This window comes from Plasmodium malariae (genome assembly GCF_900090045.1).
Source record: "Plasmodium malariae genome assembly, chromosome: 4".
NCBI lineage: Eukaryota > Apicomplexa > Aconoidasida > Haemosporida > Plasmodiidae > Plasmodium > Plasmodium malariae.
In genome coordinates, this window is record NC_041778.1 from 262,424 (window position 1) to 282,039 (window position 19,616).

Genomic DNA, 19,616 nt, shown 5'->3' on the forward strand with positions numbered 1-19,616 from the left:
AAAATGAAGAGTATATTATTAAAATACGTTTTCATATCGTACTAATTTTCACACAAGAGAAAAGCAAAACCAGAAAGAGTAAATTGGAAAGCGTAAATGCTCAAATTCAAATTTACAAATTTACAAGTTTCAAATTTTCCAAATGTGTGTACAGCTTTCCATGCTACACGCACCTTACATATGCAACTTGCACGAAATGAGTTAAAAAAAAATATATTTTTTTTTATTATCATTTGAAAATTTGCAGTAGTACATATAAGGATAACCATGTGTACTTTATTTGTGGTCGAGGAGCCAGGAAAAGACATGAGTGTAACAGTTCAATCATGGTGCAATATCGGTAAGAAGGTTGGATAAAAAATGAAAGAAAAATGCTAAAACATTTGTAAATTTCCATTTTTTAATTTATTTTTATATTATTTTTATTTTATTTTTATTTTATTTTTGTTTTATTTTTGTTTTATTTTTGTTTTATTTTTGTTTTATTTTTGTTTTATTTTTGTTTTATTTTTTTTTGCCATTCACCTGTATGGCATACCACTTCAACCTTTCCTCTAAATGACCAGAAAATAAATTATTGCATATTTTACATTTACTCAACTTCTTGTCTACACAAATGCTATTTTGTTTTGTTTTATTTTTTTCCCATATGTGTATGTAATTCATATCCCTTTACAGTAAAAGCATTCCTCCAAAATGGTTATCACATGTAATAATGTAATGTACTCACATCGGTGCTACTTATTTCCCCTTCACTGAAAAAAAAAAAAAAAAAAAAAAAACAAAAAACAAAAAACAAAAAACAAAAAACAAAAAACAATTTCACGAAAATTTTTTTAATAACTTAAACACTTTTTTTTTTTTTTTTAAAAAGGTATATTCGTCATAACAAGACTAGTATCCCTTTGGGCGTAAAACTCATACCTCAAGATTCACATCTTCGTAAGAATTACATAGGCTCACACGATTCAACTGTTTTAAAAGAATAAAAGTTTTTCACTTTAGGTTTGCATAATAATGCATTTATGCATGTATATTTTTGTATACATATGCAACACTTTATCTAGTCTAATGATGGGTAAGTCTTAAAAAATCGAGACATAAAAAAAAGCATCAAAATGCAGAAATGCACAAAAAAATAAAATATGCTAAAATTTACGCGATTAGAAAAATTTTGAAAAGGTGCGTGATATGGGAAGCAATGATAAATGGCAACGATGAATGTCCAAAATAAGTAGACATTATAAATGAATGAACGAATGAAGTATATATCAACTGCGGGGGAATACTCTGGAAATTAGGTGAAGATACATACGCTGATTTATTCATACATATACACATGAATAATGAAATTATAAAGAACCGCGTTCAAGCACTCTTCACTACTACACGTACACCTCAACAACTTTGGAAACGTCATTGGCTCCCCCATCCCCTAACACCTTCTCTATTAGGCCGTATTCAATAGGGAATGTACTGATGAAGCGAAACTCATAAGCTGAATATACTTGGTAGCCCCGCTATGAAGACGATAATCATGCCTTGATAATTCCAACAGAATTTGATATTTAATAGTATCATTATAATCTGTATTCATAACAAAATAATTATTAAATGCTTTAAAAATATAAGCAACATCATAACCATCTTCAATTACATCTTGTACAGTTTTTTCAAGAATTTTTAAATCTTTCACTTTACATGCATCTATAATTTTTAAGATGATATCATCTGTTGGTAAACCTGAAACATCTAAAACGGAATCTAATGTTATCTGAGGATTAATACATGAACATAACTGTAAAACAGATACAGCTCTTCTTAAGTCACCTTGTGTGGTTTCAATAATTTTATTTAATGCATCATCTGTAATATTTATATTTTCACTTTTACATATATAAAGCAATTTTTCCTTTTTTATATTTACAGGTATTCCTTGAAATCTATAACACGAACATCTACTATATATAGGATCTGAGATTTTATGTATATAATTACATATAAGTATAAATCTTGTAACATTGGAATATATTTCTATAATTCTTCTTAAAGCCGACTGTGCATCCTCTGTCATCATATCTGCTTCATCTAAAACTACTAGTTTCCATGTTGGTAAAGTTTCATTCGTTTCATTATTTATTTTATTTTTACTTATACTTATTCTTGTATATGCTTTTATTTTTTCTCTTACTACGTTTATACCTCTATCATCTGATGCATTCAATTCTAATACACGTTCACTTATATTATCCTTACCAAATAGTTCATGTGCTAATGCATTTATTGCTGATGTTTTGCCTGTTCCAGGTGGGCCATGGAAAATTAAATGAGGCATATTTTTTGTTCTTACTACTTCTTTCAGCATAGATATTGCATTTGTTTGGTGAACTATGTCATCTAGCTTTTTGGGTCTGTACTTTTCCACCCATGGCAGATTGTCCATTTTTAAGTTAACGTGTCCTCAAAAAAAAAAAAAAAGGAAAAAAAAAATAAAACAAAAAAGATATATATATATATATATATATATATATATATATATATATATGTAGCTTCGCAGGTAACTTCCGCTTCTGCAAAAGGTCAAAGAAAAAGAAAAAAAATATACAGGAGTTAAAAAGGGTTTAAGCGGTGTAAACTTACAATACATTCATATAAGCACACACAAATACGAATATATTTTTATGCTTGGAATAAAATGTGTGCGTAGGCATCTCCGAATGAAAATGATTGATCAAAAATATTTTTATTTTATTATATTACATTATACGACATTACGTTACGATGTGTTTTGTTTTGCTTTATTTTGTTTTGCTTTATTTTGTTTTGCTTTATTTTGTTTTGCTTTATTTTGTTTTGCTGTGTTTCGTTTTGCTTTTTTTCCGTTCTTATATGTAATTAATTATCAAACAATAACATCATCATTTAAAGCAGCTGTATGCGCATTAAATCATTAATGAACGCATTTATATACAACTTCGACGAATTAATGCACTACATTTAAGCCATTTTTCATGGGCTCGATCGAACAAACGTCCCGCTCATATAATACGAGCGTAAATGTAACAAGTGAAAATGGAAATTAATAGACGGGCATATATATATATATATATATATATATATGTATATACACGCATGCATACGTACGTACATATGCCACTGTGTACATGAAGCCACGTTTGACTATTCCTCAAGAAACAAACACAATTTGCAAAAATGGTCTACACAGCGATTTGCACAGCGATTTGCGCAGCGATTTGCGCAGCGATTTGCAAAACTGTTGAGCATTACTCTAATTATACACTGAACCATTTGTACAAACAAGTGAGGTCCATTCTTTTTATTCTTTGCTTTTCAAATACGCAATCCTTGAACGTATTTGTGTGTGTACGTATATGCGTATGAATATATGTGTATATATGCATACATACATATATGCATACACATATATGCATATATATAAATATATACACATGTATATGTATATGTGGTACTCACTAAAATGGTGGGATTCCTTTCCTTTCACTCGAACCTCTTATAATTTGGGATTTCCAGAAAATATTTGAACTGTGGGTAGGAGTGAGTGTGTGTGTGTGTATGTGTGTGCGTTTTATTAAATAACTCTGATATTCCAAAAATGCTCATAAAATAAAATTTAAAAAGAATATAGTAAATAGTGATATTATAAAGTACATATATACATATATATATATTATACAATGCATCCATGTTCTCCTTTGACATAATTCTATTTTAATCTTTGTTTTTTCGCCCTTTTTAATTCGCTTATATCTTTAATTTTAATGATTGGTATAATCATACCAATTAAAATTGTTGATACTTGTGCACTAATTTTTTTTTTTTTTTTTTTTTTTAAATAAGAGCAAATATATACATAAGTACATAAATACTTATGTATATATATTATATATAGGAAGAAAAATAAATTGCCGTATGATTAAAAAAAAAAAAAATAATAAAGATACATGAAATAATAAAATTTAATCGAAATACCTCGCGAAAAAATGAAAAACCTAGTATGTATATTTTTTGTTTGCAAAAAAAAAAAAAAAAAAAAAAAAAATAGGTCAGTCAACTATAAACAATTTGTTCACTAGAGCATATTATGCATTAAAGTTATAGTTTTATTCCCTTCGTACATTTACATATAAGAATAGAATATGTTTTAAAGCACACATTTATAATAGTAGACTATTGTATATTTAATTTTGCACTCAATCATTTTTCCATTTTGCGATTTTTCTATTTTATAGTTTTTTCATTTTGCAATTTTACCATTTTACCACTTTTCAATCATTCTGCTTTTTTATTTTTCTGCAGCCCCATATATCCAAGAAGTAAATTCGAAAAGCTGTGCAGCATGATCTTTTCTTCTCCTGTGTTACTGTATCATTACTTTTATCAATATATATTATAGTAAACTTATATATTTATATATGTATATATATATATATATTATGCCTTTTTAATAGTCAGATATAAATATTACATAGTATTTTTTTTAATAATGTGTTTTATAATTATTTTACAAGCGCACCAGGAGCATTTTATTTAAATATTTTATTAATTTAAATCTTCAATTGTAGTATCTTCTAATTTTTAAGAGTACATAATAATACATGTGTATACATGAGCAAAGGTATGTATAAGTACATGCGTAAATACTTAAGTACCCACATAAGTACTCACGTACTTAAGTATGTACATTGGTACATGCGTACGTTATTATATTTATAATTATAATAGTATAACTTAATTTAAAAAAAAAAAAATTGTTGTTATAATGAGAAGCATAATTTTACACACAGCACTATAAACTAAACTGTACGCACCACACAAATTTAAATATGTGTACAAAAATTATGCATAATATATGCACGCATACATATATGTGAAACATATATATGTTTTTAGAAAATTCCATTTTAATATTTTAATAAATTTATGTACGTCTCATTCTAGTATTCTTTCTATAGTGTTTCCAAAAATAGATATGTAGCATAATACTCTTTTCGTTATGCTATGACTTACTAGTTTAAGGATACTTGTATTTCTAAATTTATGTAATACTCTGTGCTAAGCTTCGATGTGATTCGTTATGCTTCCCTATGCTTCATTTTAAACGATCGTGAGTGTTATCCACGTTCGTGTTATTGTATAAATTAGTTTGATTGCATTCTTTTTATATGAACCAGCAATTGACTTGAAATTGTAGAAGAAAAGAGCTCAGTAGTAAATATTTGAAATAGAACTATTTGCAAGGCATTGAAAGGGGCAACTAATTTTTAGTTACAAAATATACATGTAGATATTTTATTGTATATCTACCGTGGCATGTACATGCATATGTATGTATAGCTATGCCTGTGTGTAATTATATATATATATATATATGTACATTTAGACACATATCCATATATGCAGATAGTCATATTGGCATAGTACCCATATTCGCACAGCACTGCGTACATGCATAAACTGAAGGTATTGCCTCTTTGTAAGCCCGCACAAGCCGTATCGATAAGAAACATGTGTACATCGAATAAGCCGTTCCTCAAGTTAGAAAACTTGAATAAGGAAAATTTCCAGCTCCTAAGGGAAAAGACATTAATACTGAAAAAAGAAAGAATCTATGTTGACATACCAAAAAAGAGCTTACATGTAACTAGTATTGAAAAATCATGCCCTCTAACATTTTTTATGTTAAAATATAAATATAAAATAGATATACAAAATATACAAATCAGAGTTGTAAAAGACATTGGTGAACTGTGTACAAATGATAACGAAATTTATGATGAAAGTCAGATTGTTGACACATCCATACATTATGCAAATGATGCTAATAAATGTAGTGATAAAAAGGACGAAAATTTCTTAAAATCGTTTGTTCAATTTGATATACCCGTTTTGAAAGAATTTGATAGAGTATATTTTTTTAAACACATAATTGAAATAATAGATACGCTAGCAGCTGATGTAGTATATAGACACAGTATAGGAGGGTATAAAAAAAATAATAAATACAATTTTGTAACAGTATTATTTAACAATTTAAAAGTATATGAAAAAAGTAAAATGCATCATGAGTTTTGTTTCTCTTTGCATGAACAAAAAGGATTGATTATAAATTGTTATATTGTTCATTCAGGAAATACTTCATATATACTAAAGCTAGATTTTTTTCAAGAAAATAAACTAATTTTTGATATATATGCAACTTTTGTTAATATAAATCATGTAACGTTTAAACCTCAAGAAGTTGTGCATGTTAATAATTTACTAAATAATGAAAAATATGAACAAGTCAGGAAATTTGCATGTTATATTAAAGATATACAAAATATGTTTAATCACAAAGATATTAAAAATAAATGTTTACATCAAAAGGATATCCAATTTTTATTAAACTATTTTAAAGATATTAAAGTAGAGGAAGGAAAATCATATTTTTATAATAAAAATGTTAATAACAATACAAATATATATGATGACCAACCAAATGAAAATAGTACACAAGAGAATGATGAAAAAAATACATTAACTATTATTGACAGTATGGTGGACACAAATAATTTATCTTTTTATAAAGGAAAAAACAATTTTTATTGTAAAGACTCCTATATTGAGTCTAAGCATTTTATATCCTCGGAGTTTAAAAACATACACAATTTTACATTTGGAGGATATTTGGCCTATTTATCTTTTTGTCATGCTATGACCATAATCAAACATTTTATATCACATCCTATACTTATAGAAGTTAACGAAATACAATATATATTACCAGTTCCATACAATTCGGTTTTTTCCTTTAGAGGAAAAGTAGTATATTGTGATCAAGACAAAATTCAAATTAAAATTGTTGCCTATTGTTTTGATTTTAAAAAAAATGCCTACTATTTGACCACCATATTTGATATGTCCTTTGAAAACAACGCAGAAATTGCTTTTATTCCCCAATCAAATGAGGAAATTAAGCTCTACTTATTTGCGTACATTCGTTCGCAGCTCTTGCCTTAGCACTTTCCTTAGCAGCTTACGTACACTTTTTTTTTTTTTTTTTTTTTCCTGAACAATTGCTTAATTTCGTGTACACACAGGTGTTTATACATGTGTATGAATAGCTAGCTTTTTTATTTTTTCTTGCATATCAGAAAAAAAAAAAAAATTATTGCTGTTCATATACTTTGTGCGAAGCATTGACAAATAAATGTTATTTTTTTGAGTAGTTTTATTATGCTTCTATCCATTTTTCATTTCTTTTCGTTTACTGACTTTTTTTTTTTTTTTTTTTTTTTACGTCCGTTCAGTAAAAATAAATTGATAATAATACGGGCCTTACTGTGAACAAATTCCCATCTTCTCATTTCGTCCAATTTCCCCTAAGGGATTAAAGAAAAAGGCAAAAAAAAATAGCAATAATAAAATTATTTTGCGCTTCTCTTTTTCATTTTGTTCATTGGGAAATAATATGAAAAAAAAAAAAAGGTGAATTCTCTTTTTATTTAGCACTTTTTGCTGTAAAAAAGGGGACAGTGAAAGACGTAAAAGCAGATGGTATATCATCCCAACTGCAACGGACTCTTTTGGTAATTTTCGTTAACGTCAGAATTGCTTCTTAGTTTTTTGAATTTTTGTTAAAATAACATAAAATGAAAATAGAACTTTTCTTTCTATACACACATGTAACAGTACATGCAATTCGCACATACACACATAATATACATATATATACTGCTGTGTGTATGTAATATAAAAAAAAAAAAATTCTTGGCTTATAATTGGGACGGGTTGACATGTTTGGCTGTCTCTTTTCTTACTCTTCTCTGCTCTCTTGATCTAACTCTCACAAAACGAGAATGAATTGCACACGAAACACAATAACACTGTTTGATATACAATTTTGGTAGTTGAAATGTAGAGTATACGGATGCTTCCTTTATATCCCTTTGTGCTGATGTATCTACAATATTTCTTATGTTAAATCTTTTAATCGCTTTATCTTTGGGTACACATCTTCCACAGTTGGAACATCTCAGAGGGTTTACGTGCCCCCTGTTGTGCTTCGATCTTCCTCCATTTCTTCGTTTCTTTGGCATTTTGCTTTAAAAAAACTTTCACAAAAATAGATAAATAAAATAGGGAAATGGGGGGAAAAAGATAGTTTATCAATTTTAAATTGAAAATAAATAAAACAAAATGAAAAATGAAAATGCAATTCAAACTTAACACATTATATTATACATACGTACATATACATATATATATATATATATATATATATATATATATATATATATACGTGCGCACTTATACATGTATGCATTATATTATTTTTGTAGGTTCTTATAAAAAGGAAAACTAAAACGATTATATGAATTAAACATCTTTTTTGGTAATTTTTTATCCTTTCTTTTTTTACCTGTAATAATTTTATTTGTTAAATTATGTGAAAGAATTAAGGTAATTTCTACTCAATAGTATTTCTATTTTTTTTTGTTGAGTGACAATATGCGTTATTATGTTTTCACAATTTGCAGAATTATAAGAATTTTCAATTTCTTACAAAACTATTTTTTAAAAAACATATTTTAATAACACATTATATGGTGAAAATAAAATATATATAGTAATAAAGTAATAAAATAATGTAATTAAATATCTATTCATTTTACGTAAATATATGTTGCATATAAATATATATATATAATATATATGTACGTAGGTATAAATATGCGCAGTGACTGAGATTAGCGGCATATAAGTTATAAAAAAAAAAAATTATTTGTCAGTACGATGAAAAATATATATATATATATACGGTATAGCAAAATCTCTGTACTTTTTTAGTATTCTTTAAACCCCTTTAAAGGCTTTTTTTTTTTTTTTTTTAACATTTCAAAGCTATTTTAATATAGTTTCAACATTTTGATAATTTATTATTTTTTATTTTAATTTTTTGGTAAATATAGATTCTTAAAAAAAATAAGCCAAATATTTCATTTTTTGTCACATTATTGGGTGTACAAAATTAAACACTTTTTTTGAACAATCAAATCGTTTCACTCTGCTAAGTAGCACGTATATATATATATATATATATATTTATATTCATACTTATATTTATATTTGTACAAAGATGGTTGTACAGGTCCTCCAAGAAATAAGAGAAGAATTAAGTTTACTTTTTTTTCTCCAAAAAAATAAAATTATTTTAAGATCTGAAAAAAAAAACCTTTAATGATATAAATAAATTTATATATAGTATGTATGTATGTACGTTTGTATATGTATATACCTGCATAAGTCTGACAGGTGTATTCATGGTAAACTTTGGAAAACAGTTTTAGAAAATTAAGCAACAGGGAGTCAATCCTTTTTAAATTTATTTTATCGTACAACATTAAGTTAAATATTTTATTCTTTTATTTACCCAGCCTCCACTGTGGAAAGTATATGCATGTATGTATAAAAACATACATGCATATACACTTTTATTTGTACATAAAAACACAAATTACAAATAAGCTGAATTTACATTTAATAAAATGTGCGAACTGTGTTAGAAATTTTTCCGAATCGTAAAAAAGCTGAACTGACAGCATAATTTGTTAATACATTGTAGTACGTTTCGAAAAAAAAAAAAAAAAGTTAAAAAGGAAAGATATTTTCATTAATTCATTTTTTTTTTAAAAAATTAAATTCTCATAAGTTTTTTGTTTTATTTTGTACATTCTATAAAAACAAAAATAAAAAGGGAACTACAGTATACTTTTGAGACTCTATGTTATACTCAGACAGGATATTTTTTAATACATACTTGCACATATATATATATATATGCATACATTTGTTTTTATAAAAAGAAGAGATAAATTATGAAAGCGTTCATAATTTTTTTTCCTTAAAATTTTAAGTACTTATTCCGGCATATAAACATACATATATATACATATATATATATATATATATATATATATATATATATATATATATATATATATATATATATATGCACATATAAGTATATGCATACTTATATATATACATATACGAATACTTATTCATACATATACATATGTGTGTGGGTATGTACCCCCATTTTCTTTTCCCCTAAGTTCGAACTTCACTTCACATGAATGCAAAAAAAGTAAATAATGTCATTAATCTTTTAATTAATGAAATAAAATTAAATGAACAGTCAGAAATTACACAAGATTTATCTAAAGAAAAAGGAATAAATGTTGCAAAGTCATTTTTGAATATTAACTGTTCAGGTAAAAAAGAAAAAATGAAATAAAAGAAAAAATGAAATAAAAGAAAAAAGAGAAATAAAAGAAAAAAAAGAAAAACAAAGGCTCAATTTATATTCCTTTTTTTAATAGCACAATTTTTCCATTTTTCTGAACAAGTTCATTCCATTTGCAACGAATGTTTCTATTATTACTGAAAATTTTAAATACGTATAAATACTTGTTTCTCACATTAATACACAGGCAAAGAAAAAGTTTATAATCCTACAAAGAGAGAACAAAAGGGAGACCAGCAAAATGTAGGAAATGAAGAAAATGTAGAAAATGAAGAAAATGTAGGAAATGAAGAAAATGTAGAAAATGCCCCAAATAACGACAGACAAAATATACCGGATGAACAGAAGGAACTCAGTGACTATAACACGGACGATGACGTTATTGGTGATATGGAAAAAGCGGGTTTGGAATTCTATGATGACAAGATTGATGATTATGATGAAGAATATGTAAATAAAAAATATAGTAAGGCTCTAAACATTATTAAATCAAAACGTTTTAAAATTTTTCGTCAAAATTGGGCTTATATATGAGGATCTTTATTATTCAGATATTTTGTAATCTATTCGTTAACATTTTTATGTTCTATTATCTGCATTCGTTCTTTCCTTCCTTCATTCGTTCCTTCATTCATTTATTCATTCATTTATTCATTCATTCATTCATTCATTTTTTTTTTTTTTTTTTTTGTTCCAGGATTTTGCACAAAAAGCTGTGACTCAAGTTTGTGCTGCTGTGGTTGCTTCATACCTGTTTGTTATCAAAGTCAAAGGTATGTCAATTATTATTATAATATTATATTTATTTATTTATTCTTTTTTTTTAAATCCATTTTTTTTCCCCATTTTATATTTAACGCTCTCCTTTTATGTTATTTTTTTTTATATTTTAACGCTTCTTTTCCAATTTTTTTTACTTTATCCTGTATTATCATAGACATGAATATTATGTGAATCAGTACAGAAGTTTATATGCTGTTAATATAAAGATAGACGAAGAAACAACATTAAATGAGCATGATGTTAATCTTAAAAAGAACGCTAAAGGATATAGTGCAGGTCTAAAGGAAGAAATGAAAGATAAAGAAGACGAAGTTATAAATAACAGTATAATGCAAAATACTGGATGTGTAAAAATTCCGGGAAATCAAAAATTACAAAAATATCATGCTGTTTTTTGTATAAATTGTAATAATCATATTGCATATTTTGAAATAAAAAAAAAAATTTTCCACTTTTTTGATGTCCTACCAGATTAAATATATATATATATAAATGTACATGTTCTACTTATATTCATCATTTTTACGGTTATGCCTTTTTTTTTATTTTTTAAATTTGAAAATTTTTTTTAAAAACTATTTTTTATTAGTTAATTATTTTGTAATAATTTAACTCTTCAACAAGTAGTAAAGATTTTAAAACTTGCTCACTCTTTTTATTACTCCTACTCCTAGTTTTTTTTCCCCTTCCACTGATATATAGTATCACAAGGGGTAACAATATTCTTTGCTAATAAGCATATGTAAAGGCAAAAATAAGAAACATAAATTATAAAGCGAAAAAAAGCAAAAAAAAAAAAAAAAAAAAAAAAAAAAAAACCCATACAGAAAATAAATAAAAGCTTATTAAAGGAAAAAATGAAGAAGTAAAAAATGAAAAGGGAACAAAAAATTATCTTTTTCGAGATGTAAATTTTTTTTTTTTTTTTTTTTTTTCTTGTTCCAAAAAAGACGATTTTGAAAAAAAAAAAACATTGATACTCGTTTTAATCTAACAAATATATGCAAATTGTATGTATGTGAATGTTTTCTTTTTTTTTTTTTAAGTTTTATTTTTTTAATATTTTCTTTTTTTTTCCTTTTTACGAGAATTCGTTTTTTTTTTTTTTTTTTTTGCATTAATTTTTTTGTATTATTGTTTCCTTGCCACTTTGTTTCGTTCCCCTTGTTTCTTGTACTTCGTTTCTTCGCTTTTTCGCTTCTTTGATTTTTCGTTACTTCGCTTTTTCGTTTCTTCTCTTTTTCGTTTCTTCTCTTTTTCGTTTCTTCTCTTTTTCGTTTCTTCTCTTTTTCGTTTCTTCTCTTTTTCGTTTCTTCTCTTTTTCCCTTCTTCTCTACTTCCCTTCTTCCCTTCTTACACTTTGTTTCTTTGTCATTTTGTTCTTATTTTTGTTTTATTTTCTATCATTTTGAATATGTGGGCGTGTATGGTCACTCGATGAAAAAAAAAAAATATATGACATATACATCTTTTTCGTGTAACCGCAGAGAATTATCGTATCAAAAGAAATAATTTCAAGATGGTTTTCTGTTCATAATGAGAAATGTACGGAATACGTTGTTCTATATTTACTCATCTTTATTTGAAATTTAATTAATGATTATATAATCCTTGATATATGTTGTAAAAGATAAAGATTACATTTGTTCATAAAAAAAAAAAAAAAAAAAAAAAAGAAAAAATGACAGAACAAAAAAATAACAGTGAGCAAATTAAAAATGAAAACAATGAAAATAAATACTTTTCTCAATTTTACTCATTTTTAAATTCCAATTATATTAAAAACTCTTTTGAAAACAAGTTAGAACAAGTCCAAAATAAAAAGAGAAAACCCTTATCTTCTAGAAAAGCCTACAAGTATCTCATCCAAAAATTTAAGAAAGTTTGAATAAAAAAAAAAGAAAAAATAATCATTTTTTCCATTATCATGTACTCCTTATTGATACAGTCGATTTATAATTTTCATAGTATTAAGCACACACACATATGTACATATTTTCTCTCTTCGCTTAATTTTCCCGTTTTGTACTTTTGAAGGTAGCCATAGATTGTAATTTATTTTCTGAAGAAATTGAAGTGCACAATGAAAATGAAAAACTCATCATACAGTTGTTTGGAAAAAGCTCAGTTACATTAAAAAAACTTTATAAAAAGAAAAGACTTATTGATCACTACTTTTTCCTTCTTATATTATTTAATATACTTTCAAATTTACCCTATTCTATTATACCTATTCAGAAGGTAAAACATAACAGTTGTTTCCTATCTTTTGCAATTAAAATGTCTCAAATAATATACTCGTGCATTTACTCATAATGATACTAAACCGCATTCGCATACTCGTACGCATAATGATAATAAAACCCACACGCATACACATACTCATAGGAATTACCCTACATTTATCTTCTCACAGTTTATAGACATATGTGACCACTACATGGCCTATGGAGTAAACCTTTTAATAAATTTAAATTGCTCATTATACAATAAAAAAAAAAAAATTCATAAAATATACTTCGAACCGGTAATTTTTGCATATATAATTTTTTTAATGTTTGTTTGAGTAAGTATGTATGTGCGTATGTACGTATATCTTTCCATTTTGTATGTACCATTACTTATTCGCCTAAGCAGCCTTTTGTTCACTTCACGTGTTGAGCCTATTTTTTGTATGTCCACGTGCTCACTTACATGTCGACAATTCTTTTGCTTACAACGCAGGTGTATTACTTGTTCACTTCATTGTGGAATAACCATTTTTTCCACATCTCCCTGTCTAACACGATGGTAAGTAAAATGAGTGATAATATGATGCGATGGTATGAAGCAAGGCATTGAGTGAGATATAAATGAAAAATGAAGTGTGAAATGAAGTGTGCAATGAAGAGTGAAATGAAGTGTGAAATAAAAGTGAAAAATAAAACAAATATGTAACAAGCAATTATGTACACATTTTTCTTTTTTTTTTTTTTTTCTGACTTGTTCAGCTAATTTTATCTTTTTTCTATAAAATTTACATTATTCTGAAAAAGCTAGAAATTAGAAATGTAAATTTGTTTGACAACATATATGTCTTGTGCGCCTCCTATGTGAACAAGATAAATTCCATGTTATGGTAAAATAAACACATGTATAAACACATGTATAAACACATGTATATATATATATATATATAAAGCAAGATAATTTCATTATTTCGTAGAAGATGAGAATCTGCTGACTTGTTACATAAGTGCAAATGAGTAAATATATGAAAGCAGCTTTTTCATTCATGCGCCTTTTAGTTTTTTTGTTTCGTTAAATTTGTTTCACATTTTTTTATTCGTAATACCACGTTCATTTTTACGCTCTTATTTGCTATCAATTTTCCTCCTGTTATGCTTCACTTATTCTATTTCTGTCATGTACTCATCAAACCCCTTTCCCCGCCCCCCCTCTCTTATTTTTCTCTTTTACATCTCAACCGCAGGTTTAGCATATTTCTGATCATTAAAAGAATGCTCATAGACGAATGTGAAATAAAGATAATTAAGAAGAGGGGTACGTATTTAATTTTACCTATATTTATTGATATAATAAAAATATTGGGTGTATATGATGAAATAATAAAAAAGACAAACATAAGTCCACTAGTAAAACAATATGAAGAATTAAAATTATTTTTGTTATTATTTTTTCACAAATTATTGTATAATTTAATAACAGAACATGAAATGCTACCAAGGAATATTTTTAAATATTTGCAAATAAATAATAATATTATATTAAATAAAAAAAAAAAAAAAAAGAAAGAAAGTAATGTATTGTTTTCAGACCATTGTAATAACAATAGTGCGAGTGACTTATATAATAGTTTTTACAAATATGCCAATACGATTAATGAGAAGTATGTATTTTTTTCATTTTTTGAAAATTTTTGTTTATATAACACTTTTACTGATGATGGAAAGTCAAACGAGTCTCTACCCTCTATCCCTTTTTCCTTTTCCTTGAATTCGGTCATCTCGTCAATCCTATCGAGCGAAAGGGAGAAGTACAAAAAGGAGATGAGAAAAAATGAAATTAGCAATAAGGAGATTAGCAGAAATAAAATTAGCAGGAATGAATTTAGCAGAAATAAAATTAGCAGGAATGAATTTAGCAGAAATAAAATTAGCAGAAATGAATTTAGCAGAAATAAAATTAGCAGAAATGAATTTAGCAGAAATAAAATTAGCAGAAATGAATTTAGCAGAAATGAATTTAACAAAAACCAGATGAGCTATAACGAGGTGAACAGTGAGGGAAAAGAAAAGGAAAAAAACGATCACAGCAGAAGTGGTAACTTGCCCACTATACCGGATTACACATCGTGTGCAGCAAATGAACAGAAACTATCACAAATAATAAAAATATACAAAAACAAAATAGATATCTTAAATATGCAGTACACGCATTTTTTTATACACAAATACAAGAATGAGAGTAAATACATTTTGCTTATTAAAAGTTATTTCAACGATTACTTATGTGCGCTTGTAAATAGCTTGTATATCTATTCAAAGATCATATACTCGGGTAGGTTATTTGGGTCGTGTGCCGGAAAAGCGAGTGGTACTGAGGAGAAAGGCGGTGATAACAACAGCAGTAATATCAACGGCAGTTATACCAACGACAGTGATACCAACGGTAGTTATACCAACGACAGTTATATCAACGGTAGTTATACCAACGACAGTTATATCAACGACAATGATAACATCAGTGGTAACAGCAACAGTGATAACAACACCATTGATGTGAATGGAGGTGAGACGCGAAATGTTTGGAAGGACGAAGGATTAAGTGGAAAGGGGTCAAGTGGACAGGAAGACTCAGAACAAAATACACATCAACGGAGCGTTCAAAACTGTAAGGAAGAGAAGGATGAGATTAGGTGCGCACTCAATGAACGAGCAGAATGCTCCTCAAAAGGGAATGAGGAACAAGTTGAAAATAGAGATAATGGGGGAAAGTACGTATACGAAATGGTGGAAAATAATCAAAAGGCTCGTTACTGGAAAACAAATGAAAGCGTAAACGTGGAGGAGTTTTACATGATACATACACAAAAGGTACAAACAAACGATGATAATTATATGAAAGAAAAAAGAAAGAACGGAAAGAAAAGAGTGAAAGTAAAGAATGAAAAGAAAAAAAAGGATATAATAAGGGAAAAATTCTCACAAATGGACAAAAAAATATTAAACACGCTGATAAGTTTTATAGAAGTACTGTACAAGAATATTTTTAAAAAAATTTTAAAGAAAATACAAAATTGTAAAAGCATTAAGGATCTGAAATTACATTTATATATCGAAAAAATTTACGAATATAAAACATATTATTGTGTGAAAAATAGACTAAAGCATTTTTGTTTTGTCTTATTTTTTTCAGTAGCATTAAAAAATTTAATTAAAAGTTATATATACAAAATAAAAAAAGAAAAAATATATGAAAGTAATTTGGAAATTTTTCAGTCCACATTGATATATGATACATGTAGTTTTATTAAAATATATAATCAATTAAGAAAAGCAAACTTTAAAGATTTTTTTAAGAACAAATATATTAATTTTCTTGTTTATGTTAAAAATATACTCACCGTACCATACGATAAATTATTTCATTACTCAATTAAAAGTAAATATTTTCTTTTTCTCATCAAAAATAAAAGAATTGATATTAATTTTACCAATTTCATGGTGCAATATAAATTAAAAAATCAACAAGACAAAAAACAAAATGATGTGAACGAAAACTTTGAAGATAGTTATAATATCCTACCATTTAATTATAACGAAAAGTTGTCATTTTCACTAGCAAACAGTGCTAAACAAGAAGAAAAAAGGTATATGAACAAAAGTAATAACAAAATAAAACAAACAATACTTAATCTATTCAATTCATTCATTCCAGTAAATAATAAAGTTTATGGAAACAATATCTCATATAATATTTCACACAGTATTTCGGATAACAGTCAAAAGGGAAACAACACATCCATTCAGATCCTCCCTAATGAAAATATTCCTCATGATAGTGCAAGCAGCATGCACACGGACCACTTATCTGATAAAAGGACAAAAAATGAAGGAGAAAAATGCAACTATGATGACTGTATGCAGATTGAGAACTCCAGGCCAAATGAAATTATCGCCTTTTTGCAAAGTGACAATAATTGTTCCAAGAGTGACGTAAACTATTCAGAATATAACAAAAAATGCTCGCAAAATGACATGAACTGTTCAGAATATAACAAAAAATGCTCGCAAAATGACATGAACTGTTCAGAATATAACAAAAAATGCTCGCAAAATGACATGAACTGTTCAGAATATAACAAAAAATGCTCGCAAAATGACATGAACTGTTCAGAATATAACAAAAAATGCTCGCAAAATGACATGAACTGTTCAGAATATAACAAAAAATGCTCGCAAAATGACATGAACTGTTCAGAATATAACAAAAAATGCTCGCAAAATGACATGAACTGTTCAGAATATAACAAAAAATGCTCGCAAAATGACGTAAACTGTTCAGGAAATGCTAGCTGTATTTCCGCTCCCAGGTTCAACACTTCTGATCATGAGACCAACACCTCTGAAGGTAAGAAAAGCGAAAACATAAAACGAATGGAAAAAAGCGAAAATGATGTGGGAAGCCAATATGATGTGAGAAGCCAATATGATGTGAGAAGCCAGTACGACGTGAACAGCCAGTACGACATGAACAGCCAGTACGACGTGAACAGCCAGTACGACGTGAACAGCCAGTACGACATTAGCAGCATATATAGTGACGAACTCGAAGAAGGAAAAAAGAAGAAGGAAGAAAGTACGCCATTTGGGATCAGCGATGATGAAAACAACTATTACGTAAAGGTTTATATAAAAAATTCAAGTGAACAATTTGATAGAAAGATATTACTATTAAAAGATGATAAAATATATTTCTATAGTTCAGAATGTGCTATCTCTTACGACTCCTTTTACTTTTTAATGGAAATAAAAAAGATATATTCATGTGATGGTTTTTTTGATTCCTTAATTAATTCACAAATGGTGCGAACAGGAAATTCTACATACTCCTCAACAGATGATGACAAAGTTTACTCAAGAAGCAAATGTAGCATTTCCTCGGAGAGTGAATGGCAGAAATGCGGCTTTGATGCAAAAATAGTAGGTTTTTAAAAAAAAGAGCTCACCGTTCGTATGTACACGTGATCGTACGTTTGGATTGACGCCCCATATATATGTCAATGTATGTGTTTGTACATGTGTGTATGCATGTAAATGTATGTGTTTGTACATGTGTGTATGCATGTAAATGTATGTGTTTGTACATGTATGTATGCATGTAAATGTATGTGTTTGTACATGTATGTATGCATGTAAATGTATGTGTTTGTACATGTATGTATGCATGCAAATGTATGTGTTTGTACGTGTATGTATGCATGTAAATGTATGTGTTTGTACTTGTATGTATGTAAATGTATGTGTGCGCGCACTTGTACGTATCCTTCAAACGCGCAATGTTGTACCTTGTGCGCGATAACTCTCCACAGTGGTACTGCCCGCGCTCTGCACACCATATCTTTAATTTCTTTAATTTCTTTAATTTATTAAATTTATTAAATTGTCTCTTTGTAATTTTCCCTTTCTTGTATGTCTTATCCTTCCCCTCGCCCATTACACCACCCAGATTTTTCACAATTCACTGAGAAAAAATATTCATTTGATGTTCATAGACCAGTCATACAAAAAAATTGTATCAAAAATCAACAATTCTTTAGTTCATGAAACAGATAGAAGGTTCGAATACATAAATTTAAGCTATGATAAAAACAAAGAAAAAGAAATTATATCCTTATATTTTGAGCATAATATTAAGAAGGAAAAGGATAACAACAAGTGTTTTAGTACCGATGATAGCAACAGTGAGTCGGAAAAGGATGAGTCGTCAGATAATATTGAACGAACTGAACAGTTAGACAAAAAAATTACGAATCCTTACGATAAATATGAATCAAGTGAAAATGAAATAGACGAAAGTGAAAATTTATTAAATGCTATTCTAAACAATAATAAGAATTCATTACAGAAAAAAAGAAATTCTGCTAAGAGTAACCATCTTCCAAATTTCTTTAACTTTGTAGAGTATAAATATTCTTCTAGCACCACAGATATATATATTAAAGAAAAAAATTATTTCTCGAAAAAACAAAAAATACGAGTAAAAAAAGAAAATAAAATGAAACTATTTAAAAATATAAATAAAAATGATATATATAATTTATTCTATGAAGAAATATGTAGATTATGCAAAAATAAAAATAACAACATTTCAAAAACAAGTTCAGATGACCTTTTTTTTTACAAATCTGTGAACAGCCTTTACCATACAGTCAATCTCTCATGAGGTTGTGGTCATGATGTAGTCGTGTTGAGGGTGATAGGCATTACGATAAGCATTG

The 19,616-nt window shown here is 27.3% G+C and overlaps 5 protein-coding genes across 5 annotated transcripts; 3 read left to right on the plus strand and 2 right to left on the minus strand.

The window, feature by feature from the left end:
- Positions 1 to 1,450: 1,450 nt before the first annotated feature.
- RFC2 (replication factor C subunit 2, putative) lies at positions 1,451 to 2,443 on the minus strand (the record flags this gene model as incomplete). Its single annotated transcript, XM_029003136.1, has 1 exon — positions 1,451 to 2,443. The coding sequence occupies one exon, from the start codon at positions 2,441 to 2,443 to the stop codon at positions 1,451 to 1,453; it is 993 nt and encodes a 330-aa protein (XP_028859599.1).
- Positions 2,444 to 5,547: 3,104 nt separating this feature from the next.
- PmUG01_04014500 (conserved Plasmodium protein, unknown function) lies at positions 5,548 to 7,041 on the plus strand (the record flags this gene model as incomplete). The annotated part of the gene is made up of 1 exon (XM_029003137.1): positions 5,548 to 7,041. The coding sequence occupies one exon, from the start codon at positions 5,548 to 5,550 to the stop codon at positions 7,039 to 7,041; it is 1,494 nt and encodes a 497-aa protein (XP_028859600.1).
- Positions 7,042 to 7,796: 755 nt separating this feature from the next.
- Positions 7,797 to 8,120, minus strand: RPS26 (40S ribosomal protein S26, putative; the record flags this gene model as incomplete). Its single annotated transcript, XM_029003138.1, has 1 exon — positions 7,797 to 8,120. The coding sequence occupies one exon, from the start codon at positions 8,118 to 8,120 to the stop codon at positions 7,797 to 7,799; it is 324 nt and encodes a 107-aa protein (XP_028859601.1).
- A 2,036-nt stretch (positions 8,121 to 10,156) lies between these two features.
- PmUG01_04014700 (E2F-associated phosphoprotein, putative) lies at positions 10,157 to 11,589 on the plus strand (the record flags this gene model as incomplete). Its single annotated transcript, XM_029003139.1, has 4 exons — positions 10,157 to 10,298; positions 10,518 to 10,796; positions 11,028 to 11,103; positions 11,268 to 11,589. 4 exons carry the CDS (start codon positions 10,157 to 10,159, stop codon positions 11,587 to 11,589), a joined length of 819 nt encoding a protein of 272 aa, XP_028859602.1.
- Positions 11,590 to 12,794: 1,205 nt separating this feature from the next.
- On the plus strand, positions 12,795 to 19,561 carry PmUG01_04014800 (conserved Plasmodium protein, unknown function; the record flags this gene model as incomplete). Its single annotated transcript, XM_029003140.1, has 7 exons — positions 12,795 to 12,995; positions 13,151 to 13,354; positions 13,530 to 13,640; positions 13,838 to 13,903; positions 14,104 to 14,231; positions 14,586 to 18,318; positions 18,845 to 19,561. The coding sequence occupies 7 exons, from the start codon at positions 12,795 to 12,797 to the stop codon at positions 19,559 to 19,561; spliced, it is 5,160 nt and encodes a 1,719-aa protein (XP_028859603.1).
- Positions 19,562 to 19,616: the final 55 nt, after the last annotated feature.